This window comes from Heterocephalus glaber, unplaced genomic scaffold, assembly GCF_053883595.1.
Source record: "Heterocephalus glaber isolate CG9 unplaced genomic scaffold, H.glaber_assembly_v1.0 deba00001773, whole genome shotgun sequence".
In the NCBI taxonomy this organism is placed as follows: domain Eukaryota; kingdom Metazoa; phylum Chordata; class Mammalia; order Rodentia; family Bathyergidae; genus Heterocephalus; species Heterocephalus glaber.
Genome location: NW_028258463.1, coordinates 457,469 through 472,915, shown reverse-complemented (window position 1 = coordinate 472,915; position 15,447 = coordinate 457,469). Strand labels below are relative to the sequence as shown.

Here is a 15,447-nt window from a genome sequence, read left to right as displayed (position 1 = left end):
AGAATCCCATGGTGTGATATGAAGAGTCCGTGGCCCGAAGGAATTTGTATAAAGGGCCAGTCCATCATGAAGGATGATGATTATTGCTGTCGTTGTTGGCACATCTGTCAGCCATTGCCTGGCTCCTTAACTGTCATGCTTTCTGCACAGGCTTCTGTCTGAGCCCCAGCCCATGTGTGTATCTTCAGCCTGCGTCCTTGCTGCCCTTCCAGAACCTAATTTCATCCTTGTAGGTTTTTCCAAAGCAGGATTTGCACAAGTGGTGTGTTTTCTTAAATATTTATTTTGCAGGCCATTTACTCAGCACGGCTATTTTTACAGTGAGTAAGGAGCAAGGCTAAAAATAACTTAGCTCGTAACCGGATCAGTTCTCCATTTGACATTTACGTGGAATTCATTTGCATCTCATTTGTTCGCCTTTCTGTTTAACAGGTAGAATGTAAGAAAGCTCAGCCGAAGGAAGTCATGTTCCCACCTGGGACAAGAGGCCGGGCCCGGGGGCTGCCTTACACCATGGATGCGTTCATGCTTGGCATGGGGATGCTGGGTGAGTCTGGACGGGTCCCCGGGGAGACTGTGGATACCTATACACCTACCTGGGTCACTTACTGCTTAGGCAGACTTCCCCCCAAGCCTAGGTTTACCTGTGTAAGCCTCAGTTTCCTTGTCTATAAGTGAAGATGACCATTCCCTTTTCCAGGACAGTTGTGATGACTAGACAGATATATATATATATATATCATCTCAGCCCCAGCTTGGTTTATAGGATTCTTGAGAATGTTTTTTCCTTTTTCTACCCTTATCCTCAAAAGGAGTCCCTCCTGCCTTAGCCAACTATGTGTTCTTAAGATCTAAGCACTTCTGGCTGGCTTAACTTGTGTGGGATCCGGCTATATTTTCTAAAACTTGGGAGAGGAGAAAAAGTGGGTGGATTATAATCCTGTCTATTTAAATGATTAACGTTTTCCTCCTGGGACATCAAAATTTGCATTTAAATGGATGTTTTAAATAGCCTGTTTTACTCTTTATTTGCAAAAAAAAAAAGATGAAAGGCAAAGTGTGTTTGTTCTGACTAAAAATGATCTCTCCTGGCTTTTAGAGAAATTGAGTTGCGTATTATGCCCCTTTCCTTAAAGGTATCTCTGTCCATCCTGCGTAGATAATTGAAAATCTCACCGTTTAAATGGCATGAAAGATGGAGAAAGTGAGGGAGATGCGTAATGGGGTGGGTCGCAACAATAATTAGAAATTTCAAGGCGAGAGAATGGTATTTTAGTGCAAGTTATTGTGTGTCGGGAAAATACTAATTAAATAGGATAAATGGTAGTTAATGGTAAAATTCCATTCAGGCACATGAGCTGTCTGGTTTTAATGGGTTTTCATTTGGTCTGGCTAAGGGTCCCTCTTGTTTGATAAGCTCTTTATGTGTTTTTCAGATTTGCTGCTATTTAAATCACTCTTGGTTTAAAATGTAGAAAACTTTTCTTGGTCTCACAAAGAAATGTATCTACTTGTCTGTGAAAATAACAAGGGGCAGGTAAAGCCATTTTGAGGAACTTTTCAGTGACACGACTGAAAATATTAAAAATGGCCAAGATGGTAATTCTTCCACAGTTAACTGTTTAGGTTTAACAGAGTTTCCAAGAAAATTCTGTTGTAATTCTTTTAAAATTAGCTAGATGCTAAGACTTATCTGGAAGAAGTAGTGTGTGGAATAAATAAGACACAATAAATAAAACAGAAGACACTGGTTTGACCAAATGCCTGAACATAACTCAGAGCTACCATAATTAAAACAATATGGTACAGTATATAAGACTGTCCTCAACTTGTGATGGTTTGACTTAAGAATTTTTTTTTTGCTCTCATGGTAAGAAGGTGACATGGACTCAGTAGAAACTGTGCTTTGAATTTTTAATTTTGACCCTGTCCTGGCTTAAAGATACATGATCCCACACTCTCAAGGTGCTGAGCAGCGGCAGTAAACATCTATCATGAGGGGAAATGACTGATTCTCTGCAGGTTACTGTGCTGTTGAGCTATAACAGTCAGATTAGGTGTCTTAATACATTTGTAACTTAGTGACATTTTAAATTTCTGGTAACCTCATAAATCAAGGAGCAGGTGTATAGGACTATGCACTTGTAGATAGAAAAAGTTACAGCCTAAAAGAAATGCATTTCTGCATAATTATTTAAAAATATTTAAATTCAGTGAGAATTATTTCTTGGTTGCTATACGATAATTGCTTAGCTCTTGCTTTATATTTTTCATTTGATCATTACCTCATGTTCTATATCAAAAAGAACTACAAATGGACTTGTAATTTTAAACGTTGAAGTCAAACTACAGAGAGTGGTGCCTTCGCCGCCTGCCTGTCTTTCAGAGTCTTGATAGTGTAAAGGCCGTGGGTCATAGATAGGGGTCTTTCTGGGACCCAGACCTTCAGGCAAGGCCACCTTCGTGAGTCTGACTTGATCAGCACTGGCTCTTTGTCTGGGAGAAGCAGAGGGATGGAGTGAAGCCAGGAGCAAAGGCACAGCCGTGTTCAGTGTCCCAGACCCCGAGCCACCTCTCTATAGACACCCAGGCTGGGTCCCCAAGGCTTTCATCCTGGGATCCAAGGCACAGGAGGCACTCACCAGCAAGCAGTCTTGGGCACCTACTGCATGCCCAGCCCCAGGCTGGTTAACTAAGTTCAGGGCTGATACTGTGCTTGATTAACAAGGCAGCTGTGTCCTGCCAGCAGGAAGCCATGGTCTAGTGGGAGAGACACAAGAGCTCATCATGCAGACACCTAGGTCATCCTAATCGAGCCTTGGGTGCTCCCGGAACACATCAGGAGGAGTGGAAACCAGTCAGGAACTCAGCCTCCTCCCTGCAAAAGTAGCATTTTGGCTGGGATGGAAAGGATAGGGAAGCCATGGGCCTTCCCGCCAGAGGTGGTGTCAGCCCAGTCCAGAGTAGAGCTCCACCAGGGCAGGCCATGTGGTGAGGCTTTGGAAGGGAAGAGGCTTTGGAAACTGGAGATCTGGATTTCTCCCTTGCAAGATAGGGCAAGTGGCTTGGTCTCCCTGCTTTTCCTATCTATGGCACAACAATCTCATCCCGTGAAGTTATCAGAGGATAAATGAAACCATACCTTAACTGGCAAACGTTACATTTCATCAAATCCTATATGCCATGACAAGTGAGAAATACCTTTATGTACCATTCAGAAAGAAAAATATGCCATAATTAATCTGCACAATGCTTTTTTTAATCACATTGACTGCAAGATAGGTCCCACTTACCTAAATGTTAAATGTGAAAAATTAATGTGTCTTTGAATCAGCAAGATGCAGTAGTATGCATTCAAACTGGGAACTGGGGAGAAGTTATTACCCTGGAAAGTGATAACACCTTACCCCTTACAGTCGCTGACCACCCATGGGCAAGAACCTAGTGAGACCCACAGAGATAACTTGTGTGTGGCAACTACATCCACTTCCTGCACCCCCGCCCAAAGATTTGGAGTCATCCTTGAGTCACCATCTTCTCACAAAGATCCTTGTGCTGACTCCAGCCTCACCAGCCCCATGCCTCCTGAATTCTCCAGCCACTGTGGCAAAGCTGTCCCAATGTCTGCTGAGCTGGAGCTTTTAAGAGGTCCCAAAATGTGTCCCCGACCAAGAAACGTCTCATCTCAGCTCATCCTGAGGTTGGGGAGAAGGGATGAAGTAGGCAACAGCATCCAAGGACTGTTCAGCCCGGCTGGTGTCTCCCACTGAACCTTCTCCATTGCACTCCCACACACACCCTGGGCCTCCCTCGTGTCACCCATTGGTGCATCTTGGGACCAGGGCCTCAGGTTCTCTAGGCTAGGACACTGCCATCACTGTGCTAGGACTAAAGCCCTTGACTCCATATCACAGACCCACTTTTTTTTTCTCTTCCCTCTGAAGTGATAGTGTGAAGTTGGGCAGGGGCTACCGCTTGGGTAGGATGCCTGATGTGTCTCCATTGGTCACGTGGATCACCACCTCCATGAGGAACTATGTTCTGCATGCCAGTCCTGGAACCGATGCCACCACAACCCATAGTTTGGCTGATGAACCTGACTCCTGCAGAGCAACATTTTTTTTTTAATAATTTATGAATGAATGGAATGGAATGATGTTGCAGTGACTTCAGCTTTTACTTTTGAAAAAGCAAAAAAACATGTAGCACTTGTAGGGGTTTTTCAGGAGTGAAACTCTGAACTATTAAAACATTAAAATGCATCCATTCAACAGATACTTAATGAGTACCTCCTAACCACCAGGTACCCAAGTTCTAGACCCTGAGGGTGCACCAGAGAACAAAGCCTCTGCTCCCAGGTTGCTGACACTCTAGTGAGGAGTCTGAGACAGCCAATCCCACAGCCTGCAATTGACTTGTGTGCAGTGGAACTAATTTTTTAAATATCCTTCAATTTTTTAAGTATTCTTCTCCATACATGCGAAGGGCAGGCTGATGAGTGTATAGTGGCAGAGTTATTCTTTTCTGATCTCCCTTGACATGAATGCAGACATCCTTTGGGAAAACCTATGCCTGTTTGGATGTTAACTGTATCAACCCTTGATAGAATCATAGAAAATTCAGCCCAATGGAAATTCCTTAGAAAGTGATATAGGAGAGAGGAGGAGGGTGGTTATCCCTAAGCCCTGTCTCCTGTCTCGGACCAGATAAAATCACAACCAACTGTACCCCTTAGAGAAGCTGTTTCTGTGCCCTGAGACTGCTGAGCTGTAGCGAGAGCACCCAGTTGTCCAGCCCACTGTGGCAGAACCTTCTAGTTTCTCTTAATGAAAATGGACTTAATAAAAGCAAACACGTGATTGTTGATCTATTTGATTCCTCTTGGCCTTCTCTGCCCTCGGCCACATAATCCCACTGCCTCTAACTCTCTTGGCCTTCTTGGGCTCATGCCATTTATTTAACATGTTGGTAGAGAAAGAGCACACTCCAGAGGCCTTGCAGAAAAGTTCTATCCTGGCAAGCCTGGAAATGGAGAGACTGTTGATCAGCTCACCACTTTAACCAAAAGCATTGGTTTTTTGTTTGTTTGATTTTTGCATTGTTACTGATTAAACCCAGGGTCTCATACATGCTTTACCACTTTTTCACTTGTACCAAGAATCTCCCATGAAATCTGGACCCAGTGTTTCCCAGAATTATGCCCCTGTGAATTAAAAACAAAAACTAAATAAACCCACAGCTGGTCATGATGGCATCCACCTATAATCCCAGCACTCTGTGAGGCCAAGGCAAGAGGATGGGAAATTCAAGCCCAACCTGGTCAACTTAGTGACTTAATGAAATCCTGTCTTAAAATTAAAAGGGCTGAGTTTGTAGCTCAGTGTGAAATCTCAGGTTCAATTCTGTGTATACAAAAAATACACACACAATATGTGTATGTACACCCTCTTCAAGAAGGCTGGGGAGCCATAATGGGGAGCCATAATCTGCTAGCATTTGCTGACAGATCAGGAGATCAGATGCAACTTACAGCCACACGTCTAGACTTACTGGGATTTGTCTGTCCCCAAAATATCTGTTTGGGTCGTTCCCAGGGAGGCCTCCATTTGTTTTGCTGTTTCCTGGTGGACAGAAGGTGAGAATTCACTTCTTCATTTTCCTTGGGAGCAGTGCAGTCTGTTAGTACTTTCTGAGGTGGTAGGAAGGTCCTGAATCTGTGCTGGCCAGTATGGTAGCCACGAGTTGCATGGGCACACTAGCTGCTGAGCACTTGAGATATGGGCATGTGCCACTAAGGATCTGAAGTTTTCCTTTTATATAATTGTAACTTACATTGGACAGCACAGGCTGGAAGGAGCCCCTGCGAATCAGGATGGTTCTGGGCCTGAGCATCTTGTAGACTTTGGCTAGCATGTCCTTGCCTAGGAAGGGCTCTTGGCACTTGGTGTTTCTTCTGCTCGAAGACCTCATGGAGCTGACGTGATACCCAGGCAGTGCTCTGCATGTCATGCAGCAGATGTGTCGCACTCCGGTGGTTCTTTGGATAAACAACCCTATCTGTTGTCTCTTTCAAGTTAGGGGCCTGGTGAGCGCAGTTTCCCGTGACTCTGAGTAGCTGAGTAACAGAGCCCGGGACAGGATGAGTCATGAACCCATCTAGAATGCAAACATCTCCAGGTCTGGAGGAGAGCTCTAGAGTCTAGAGCCACAGTTCTGGCCCCAGAGGAACTCACTGGCACATCCAAGTTCTGTTATTGATGGCTGACTTTTGCTGCCACAATGAAAAGCCAGTCTGCAAGAAAGGTGGTCATCCCGACAGAAGGCTTGATTTTTTTACTTTAGTGACAAGAGATAATTACTGTGGGATTGATCAGGCGTCCAGAGCACTGGAGCAAATAAATTGTGCAGTGGCCAGTGTGGGAAGGGCCTGGCTGCTAATGGAAGTGGTGACTAGGTCATCCCGCCGTAATGTGGCTTGATGGAGCATCCGCATGGGCCTGCTGTAATGTGTTATTGATATGCAGCCAGCCAATTTCCCACGTGTGGCTGGGGCTATGAGCCGTTGGAGCAGAGCTGGGCTGCACAGCAGTAAATGAAGAGGAAAATTGAAGTAATGTTGTAGTATAAATTTATAATTTCATCTGCCTGACCTAGAAGGTGTTCAGAGATGAGATCCCCCACTCTGACACATGCCAAGTTTTCATCTTTCTCTTTCAGGAGACGATGATATTGACCTTTCCAAAAAGTGGGGTGGGGCCCAAAGTTGGGTGAACTTAGCCACACTTTTCTTCTTTCTTGTCGGAGACTTTCAGATACGCCAGGAAGAAAGCATCTATGTAATCAGATCTTAAGAGGGGCCTGAGTACAGCTGGCCTATTTGCTGTCCCTCCTCCACACCATGGGAAAGTGACACATGGTCGTATGCTTTTGCTGTCAGATTAACACTAAAATATTTAAGACCCCCAGCTCTGAAATTAGAAGCAAAGGAGCCATTTTTCATTAGGAAAGCCTCTAGGCAGCAGTGATTTGGCTGTTTGCTTATAATCCGTTTATCAATATTGTTGAAATAATGGTATAAGAAATCTAGTGCTGAAAGCTATGATTTGATAGCAGGTGATTAATTTGGAGGAGATTTGAGCTGCCCAGCCATGAATTAAATATATTCCAAAGAAGGAACCAGTATGCCTGTGTCCATTTAAGGCATCTGAGGTCTCCATCTTTCCCCATCAGGTCCCTGAACTGGGCATCCCTGGGCTTTTGCCCCTTGGAGAGCAGTCGGTGCAAAGCTGCTGGATGATTGTCTCACCTGGCAGCTTCTGCCAAGGAGATACCAAGTGAGGGAAATAATAAGCATATGGGGCAGAGCAGTGGCAGGGTCCTCTTGAAGGACAGAGGGCCCAGTTCACCAGTGAGTTCAGTGTGACCGCAAATTGGGGCAGGCTTTGGCTGAAGCCAGGGAAGGGAGCCACAGCTGGCCTCCATTGAGCATTTGGACACATCATTACCATGGGAGACAGGCACTGTAAGTCTTTCTACAGGTGGCAAGATTCATGCTCCAGAAGAAAAGGAAAGACCCCTGTCCTAGGTCAGCCTGGTACAATGAAATTCAGTAGACTGAGCAGCTGCCGAACAACACACATGTATTATAGTGTCGGTGGCTGAGAAGTCCAAGATTAAAGTTCTGGCAGATTCCATATCTGGCGAGGATCTGTGCCTCGTAGACACCTTGGTGTCCTCCCTTATTGGGAGGAATGATGTTGTCTCTGGGGCCTCCTTTAAAAGTGCACTAATACCATTCCTGAAGGCTCTGCTCTCATGACCTGCTCACCTCCCAGAGGCTCCACCTCCTGATACCATCCCATTGGGTGTTAGGATTTCAGTAAATGAATTGTGGGGCACTGCATTCAGATCATAGTTGATCCCCAAGGGCATAGTCTTGGGCCACAGACCCCGCAGGAGCCAAGCCTTCTGGCCTTTAGACCCATGAGTGTCATTTCTGGGTCCATGGCAGGTCCAGCACAGAAACTACACACTAACATCGCAGAAGAGGGAGGGATAATGGGTCTTGTTTCAGAAGCTCTGAGGCACAAAAGCTCTGAACAGGCAGCAGGAAGACCAGCAAAGTCAGACTCATGACAGTAGCGTGAAGCAAGGTGGGATTTAGTCAGTGATCCTTTTCCATGAGCTCTCGCTTGCAGGGTCAGAGAGCACCTGATGTGGCATATGAGAATCCCCTGGCGGGGTTGGTGAAGAGATCTCAGAGCTGGGGTTATGTACCAGTGCAGAGAACCTGGGCACCATCCTAAATCCACCCATCAAAGTAACTTTCTATCAGCCTTCTGGTGACAAGCAACAGAAGTGACTGTGGTAACTGTAGGCAGCAAAGGAGATGACTGGAAGGAGCATGGACAGTGTGGAAAATGACAGGAAGGCTGGAGAACAGGACACAGAGGAGGCAGGGAGTGGGGGAGCTGGGTGGTCAGAGCCCCACACCCAGCCAAGGCAACAGCCCTGGTCAGGAATGACCTGGTCAGGGGGCCACTGTTGCCATGTCTTGACACTAAGTTCTGCTGTTGACACTAAAGTAAATTCTGAGCCAACCAGGAGTCATACAGGAAGGGAGTTCAGGTTTCTGCCAACCCCAAATCACCACAGACATCCACCTCAGAGGTCAAAGCAAGTCTAGGTGGTATTGCAGAAGCGTGAATGTGGCCATACCCCAAGTGGAAGGAGGCAAAATGAGCCTTGGGTGCAGGGACAGGAGGTAACCATGAATCTGGCCAGTGAAATCCTAGCCCGAGAAGGCTACACAGGCCTACATTGTAGCCAGAAGCAAAAGGCAGGGACATGAAAAATGGCTAGAGCTGAAAGGGGCTGGCAAGGGCTTGGAGAGGATCCCATCCGCACCAGGATGCACCAGCAGGGTTTTTGCTGGACCCTTCAGTGTCTCTAAGACACACAGCCATGGAGTGGGCATGCCAGATGTGGGCGCCTGGGCCGTGCCTCCCCCCAGGCCATTGCTCATAGGCCTGGCATTTCCCAGGGCACAGGGTAAGCCCTGAATGTGACCACTAAACTGCAGCCCAAAGTACCCAACCCCTGTCTGATGCTGGCCCTGTTGCCCACTGCCTTGGGAGGAGGCATTACAAGGACTTTAATCTCCTACTGTCAACAGCTTTAAGGAAAAGTACATTCAGGGTAAGCTCTCCAAATGTCAGAGCCAGGCACAGGCCCTGTGTTTGGTGCTAATGCGTGGCATTTACTCTGCAGGTTCAAGAAAGTGCATGGGCTTTGGGAGGTCTGGCTGCCTAAATATGGGTTAATTACCAGCAGACTATCGGCAGCCCCCCAGCCACAGAAGAGGCGACCCAGGCCCTGGGTAAAGACCTTCCCTGGAGACAAAGCCCTCAGTGAAAGTAACTAGGACCATTCGCCTCTGCCACCCTCCCTGAGATTGCACCCCAGATCTGAGGCAGCTGTCTAACGGCTTGCTTTCTTTCTGTTTTCAAGGCTACCCCAACTTTGTGGCAACCTATGGCCGAGGCTACCCTGGATTTGCTCCTAGCTATGGCTATCAGTTCCCAGGTGAGTGGCTTGGGCTCCTAGGCCTTTGGGAACTTGGGAAGTGGGGTGCATTTGGGAGGAGCAGGGAGGACGCCAAAGGAGAACACAATTGACACATCTTCATTTAAGAGATGACCTGTGTATGGTAACTTCTGAGTGCACCGGGCCAACATCAGGATGCAGCGAGAGTTTCTGACTCACCGGAGTCTTTCTTAAGGTGCTGGGTTTCTGAAAGTAGCAGCTTTTAATAGCAAGGGAAGCAGGCAGAGGCAGGAGGCTCCCTCTGCTCACTTTCTTTTTCTGAGCCTGTCTCTGTTTCTCCTTCCTGGGGACTGAATGCTAAGTCCAGGGCCCTTTCACCCCTCTACCACCCCCTGGCCCCCTGATCCCTGCGTCTGCATTCCAATGTCTGACTTCTCCCTGCCCTTCCTTCTTTTCCTCCTCTCCTCCTCCAGCTCTGCCCTGGCTGCTCTGGCTTTGGGGCTTCTGTTGTGTGTTGGTGTTTTGCTGATGGGGTTGGGGTTGGCTGTCCATCCTGGACAGGGCTGTGTGGATTCTCCTGCCCTTTGTGTGGCAGCAGAGGCTTGGAGTCTAGTACTCAGGGGTGCCCAACCCTGTGCCCTGGTGCTCTACCTCAAAGGCAGGGGGCAGCCAGGGTGGACACAGCCTGCTAGGGAGGGAGGGTGTTTATGGGGCCTTGCTTTTCCCTGTGGAGGAGAGCCCATCCTTCCCAGGCTTGGACCACAGATGAGAATATGCTGGGGCTGCGTGTGTCTGAGTGAAAGGTCAGGAAGGTGTCTGGAGAAGGTGTCTGGAGCAGAGCCTGGTCCTCTGTGGTTATCTGCTGCAGGGGAGGCTCCCAGAGCTGGCTCTGGGTGGAGTTGCATTTCTGGCTGGTCGTCCTGGACTCAGTGGCCTGGGTGTGTCAGGGCTGAGATGAGAGAGGAAGCAAAGGGAGCAGAGAAGCAACCTGAGGGGGTGCTCGGCAGCAGAGTGAGCATCTCTGGCTGGTGTTGGTCTCATAAGCTCTGGCTGGGGAAGGCAGTAGGCACAGGAGGCATTTGGGAAATGGAATAATAATCAGCAATGGAAGCCCGGGCACTTGCCCTGACACCAGTTGGCTGATTGGCTGTGGCGGGTCACCCAGTGTACTGGACCTCTCCTTTCTATAAGCAGGGTGCTGGGTAGAGTCTGTTCCTCTCTTGTGGTGCCTCATCGCAGGGGGAGGCAGGTGCAGCAGTGGAAGTTTGAGGTCAGTGGGTGTGAGTGGAGCAGCTATTCAAGTGTCACCCACAGCTGGGGCAGTTTCCCCATCCAGGAGGGTCGCTTGGCTTGCCCCGAGGAATCTGTTCCCCATCCTCCTTACAGCTGTGGCTCTTTTCATTGGCCAGGGGCCCTGGACCTGAGAAAGGAGGTACCCACAGTGGCACCTCCACAGAGCTTGGGCAGCACTGCTATTGGGTTTTCCTGCTGCAGGTGGATACCCTGAGGCACAGAGAGGGAGAAAACCCTGCCCAGAGGTCACAGCGAGCAAGGGGCAGAGCCAGGATGTACACCCAAGCAGTCCTTAACAAACTTCTACACTCTCCTGTCTCCCTAGCATCCATTTGTCTGGCATGATAACAGTGGCTATTAAAATAGAGATTTCTGGTCGGGAATTTAGCTCAGTGGTTTCGCGGCTTGCTGCGCAAGTGCAAGGACCTGAGCTCAATCCCCAGTACCAAAAATAAAATAAAATAGAGATTTCAGTTAAATTCAGCAAAAAGGGAAAATGCAGCTGCTCTGTCACACTGGCCACATTTCCGTTACTCAGTGGCTACACGTGGCCAGGGACCAGCTAACCTTGTATAGAATGTAGACCATTTCCATCACCACGAAAGTTCTACGGGGCAGAGCTGTTCCGGAGCTTAAAGGAAGAAGCCTGTTATGATGCAGCTGTGTGGGCCACACACCAACAGGCACGCACACACCTCTTCCCCAGAGGGGCCTCCCCGGCCACCAGCCCTGGTCTCCAGGCCTCACCTGCAAGAGACCCTGAGGCTCACCTGTCTCAGCTCACTCATCTGTCCCAGTGCTGGTCTTGCTGGTCTCGCTGAAAGCCAAGGTTTGGGAATGTGGGGAGGGAGGTGCAGTGATTATGCCTGAAGATTAGCTGTTTATCACCAGCTCCAGCTCTGCAGCTTAGCACCACTGGCTAGGTCTGAATGGGACAGAAATCTGGCATTAAAGTGGACAGGGAGCAGTTCCTTGCTCTGTGGGGGTGAGCTGTTCAGTGCACTCTGCCATCAAACTTTTTGTCTCCTTTTCCTGCCCATTTACACCCTGAAAGCCTTTTGCTTCTCTTAACCGATGGCCAGAAAGCGGCCCCCAGTGGCCACAAGACTGAGCCTCCTGCTCCCAGGGAGGCCAAGAGCGTGAGTGACCTTGGCCGGGAAGGTGTGGTCCTGAGGATGATCCCACTCCTGACCTCGGCCCTAGAGGAGCCGACCCCTGTGACGCTTGTCCTCTGCTTGTCGCTGACGCCTCCCTGAGCACCCAGTGGTTCTAGGCCTGAAGCCTAGGACGCCGGACGCCGCTGTGCCGCTCCAGTTGAGGCTCTGGGTGCGCTGTTCCGGTGCGAACCAGATTTGACCCCTCCTAGAGGTTGGCCTCATGGGCAGGGCAGCATCTGTCTCTTGCCGCAGGCTGTAGGGAGTATTTCCAGTGGATGTGGCTAAGGCGACGAGGGACGGAGCGAGGGGTACCCAGAGCTGTGGCAGCCCAACCCTCTGCCTTCTCTTCCAACCCATCTGGTTGATTCTGTCGACGCCTCCCCACACCCCCGAGATCCTGTGACTTGGTGACATCGGCGCAGCTTGCCGTGTCCACACCTAACTGTCCTGATGTTTTTCTTTGTGGTCTTCTCAGCGTCCTCACTGTTCCCACCTCCCACCTTGCCCCTCTTATGGTGTGTGAGTCCCGTTCCCCACCCCAAACCCTCTCATGCTGTCAGGGCCCCGGGACGGAGCTAGCTGAGGGAGACGGAAGCACACCCAGCCCTCAGGAGCTGCCTGCGTCTGTCCTCTCTGTATTCACTCCCAGGCCAGCCAGCACAGGCTGGGCCTTGCAGCTGCGTGTCCCCATTCTGTGAATATCTGTCTCCTCTGGCTGGGGTCCAGGTCACGCTCCTACCTGTGTGAGGTGGCTTGTGACAGATCTTCCAGGCCACACAGGTGGGGTTAAGCCTCACCTGCCTCTGCCCACCTGCAGGATTCTGTGAGAATAAGTGACATGTTCCAGGGTGAGGGCTGGACACCTTTGGTAATTATGAGAGCCACCTGGGGAATGATTGCTTCTTCCCAGCCCCAGGCATCCACCCTGGCCCAGGTTTGAAAGAGGAATTGTGGTGATCTTCCTCTCATGTCCCCCTCCGGACTTTTAATTCAGTTTAATCTGTTAATTTTGTTCTTATTTCACTTTGCAGACTATTTGCCGATTTCACAAGACATAATTTTTATCAACTAGCTCTTAAGAGAGGCATAGCAAGTTGGGGTTTGCCACCATTTCTAGAGAGGACACAGCCCCGACCTGGGCCACCCCAGCTGATGTCAGGGCCCACTGAAACTCTGTCGTAGAGGCCTGTTTGAATGAATATTCCTTTTCTCTTTTAATTCTTGGAAAAGACTTCATTGCCTCACTCAATTTAAAAAATAAAAATTATCCTCCAGTCACATCCCATGTTGCGTCCTGTATGCACTGTGACCAACCCCACCGGGCCAAGGGGAACTTCTCACAGGCTTTGTAAAGATTCCTCAGGGGAATCAGGAAGAAGGTACAAAGTTTTTAAAACAAGGATCAAGCAGGCTTGTTGGGCATTTCGTGAGGTGAGCTCCTAAGTGCTGGTAGCCCAGAGGGGTTGCAGCTCTGTGACGTTGGAAGCACCAGTGGTGAACGATGGCAAAGTGAACATACACATAGACCCTTCTAGAAAAACATGTGAAACATAATCTGGAAGAGCAGCTATAGAGTTGTTATGTGATTGCCTTCATGTATGGAGCCAGCCTCTTCACGGCTCTTGACGTAATAAGCACATCTGCCTCAGAGAAACGACGGCGGAGTCACCCTGGCCACTGCCCTGTGTTGGGCTCGTGGGCACCGATCCACACTGGGCCCCTCTCTCACCGGCGTCCTCCCCTCCCTGCCTGTGCTGGCCTTGCCCTCCTTGATGGCACCACTGGGTTCTAAGGGACCATCCTGATCAGCTCTGCATCCCAGGGCTGGCATCCCCAATGCTACCCCCAGAAGGACATTTCCCCGTATTGCTGACCCCCTCCCTCTCTGAAATATCTCCTCTCTTGTTAACGGCCTGCAGCTCAGTTGGACCTGCAAGAGGCACCCCTCTGTCTGTGCTCGTGGTTTGTGAGAAGTGCTTCCATCTGATGCATCCGATGTGAGCAGATCCGTACATTTGAATATCATTGTCCTTGAGACACCACATCCGCAGTTTGGTTCATCTCATTAAAGATGCTGGATGTAGGGGCCGGGGATTTAGCTCAGTGGTTTCGCCACCTGCTGCGCAAGCGCAAGGACCCTAGTTCGATCCCGGGTACCAAAAAAAAAAAAAAAAAGATGCTGGATGTAATAATTGGATGGTTTCCTTTTATTTTGCCACAGGCTTTTTTATAGTTTTTTTTCTCCAAAAAATTATGGCTCCTCCCCGCTTCATATTTTGGTTTGCTATGAATTGTTTTGCTTTAGTGCGCTTGTCCTAGTACCCTTGCCTCACAAACATGTCAGCCATTGTGAATTTCTTCCATCTCTGTAAATAGTTCATCTGTGCTGCTCCCTAATGACATTCTATTTTTTTTCCCTGTAAGCAACTGAGGTAGAAAAATAAATTGTTTACCACGGACATGCTGTGTGCTGCTGTCTCTTAGCCTGACAGTGTCCTGTTCTCTCTCCGGGGGAGGTGAATGCACTAAATAACCAGTACTGATGAGAGCCCGGCAAAGTCTCTAAAAGCATGCAAGCTCCCCCTGGTGCCACCTGTGCCCAGCCCTCCCTGAGAGCCCAGGGCTGGCTCGGTAGAGGTGATCTGTCCTTGAACAGAGTGACAGAGCATCCGCATGTACCAGCTGCACTTTCCCACCCTCTACCTCTTCTTTACCATCACTTCTACCCTCAAGTGCAAATGCCACTAGAACATCTGGAGCCCCTCACATCTGCGTACCAGCTGTGTGCGTGTGTTTGTGTTTGTGTGTGTGTGCGCATTCATGCACGTGCTTGTGCACACTGGCCTGTGGGTGAGTGTGCACATGGCTTGCTGTCCTGAGTCCCCTGAGCAGTCCAGTGTGGTGGAGACACCAGTGGTAAAGTGGAAACGTTGCTGGATGTGACACCGAAGGCCTTCTTTGTAGGTTTCACCTGGCCACTCAGGAGCCAGGTGACTTTGAGCAAGTTTTGTAGCCCTGTAAGCCTGGGGGTTATGAAAGTACCTAGCTAGTTGGGCTGTTCGAGTTAAGAGATAATGTGTGTCTGCGAATGTAAATGCTATCAAATTAGAAGTTTTAGAAACTGAGCATTGGTGTTCTTGCTGGGTCAGCTTTCCAGCCTGGAGCTCCTGTCCTTACGCTCGTGAGTGCTGCCTGGGTTGGCTGATCAATGAAAGAAATGATGCAGGATCCCCAGGTGAAAGCACAGAGTTGCTAGGACTCCTCTTCCCTCCCTCCCCATGTGCCAAGCATCAGGCACGAGAGTAGGAGCCAGGCATCTGGACTGAGTAAGACTCCCTCTGTCAAGATGCTCAGAGTCCTGCCCAGGGACAGAGGACCGGTGATCGGACCCTTTGTGTCCAGGGTTAGGTGCTTAGGCAAAAGGAAGCTCTCCGAGCAATGGGGGATGAAG

General features: G+C 49.1%; 1 protein-coding gene across 22 annotated transcripts in view; it reads left to right on the top strand.

Annotated features, from left to right (window-relative positions):
- Nucleotides 1–15,447, top strand: part of Msi2 (musashi RNA binding protein 2) — a 373,908-nt gene that overhangs the window by 312,727 nt on the left and 45,734 nt on the right. For 20 of the 22 annotated variants that reach the window (XR_015447701.1, XM_087202196.1, XM_087202200.1 and 17 more), the window contains 2 exons: nt 433–547; nt 9,511–9,585. Coding sequence is in view for 21 of the 22 variants with exons in the window: in XM_087202196.1 (XP_087058322.1) it covers nt 433–547; nt 9,511–9,585 (190 nt within the window). In the remaining variant the exon portion in view is untranslated. Of the gene's footprint in view, nt 1–432; nt 548–9,510; nt 9,586–13,027; nt 14,456–15,447 lie in introns of those variants that run through there. The other 2 variants (XM_087202207.1, XM_087202205.1) reach the window with 2 other exon arrangements.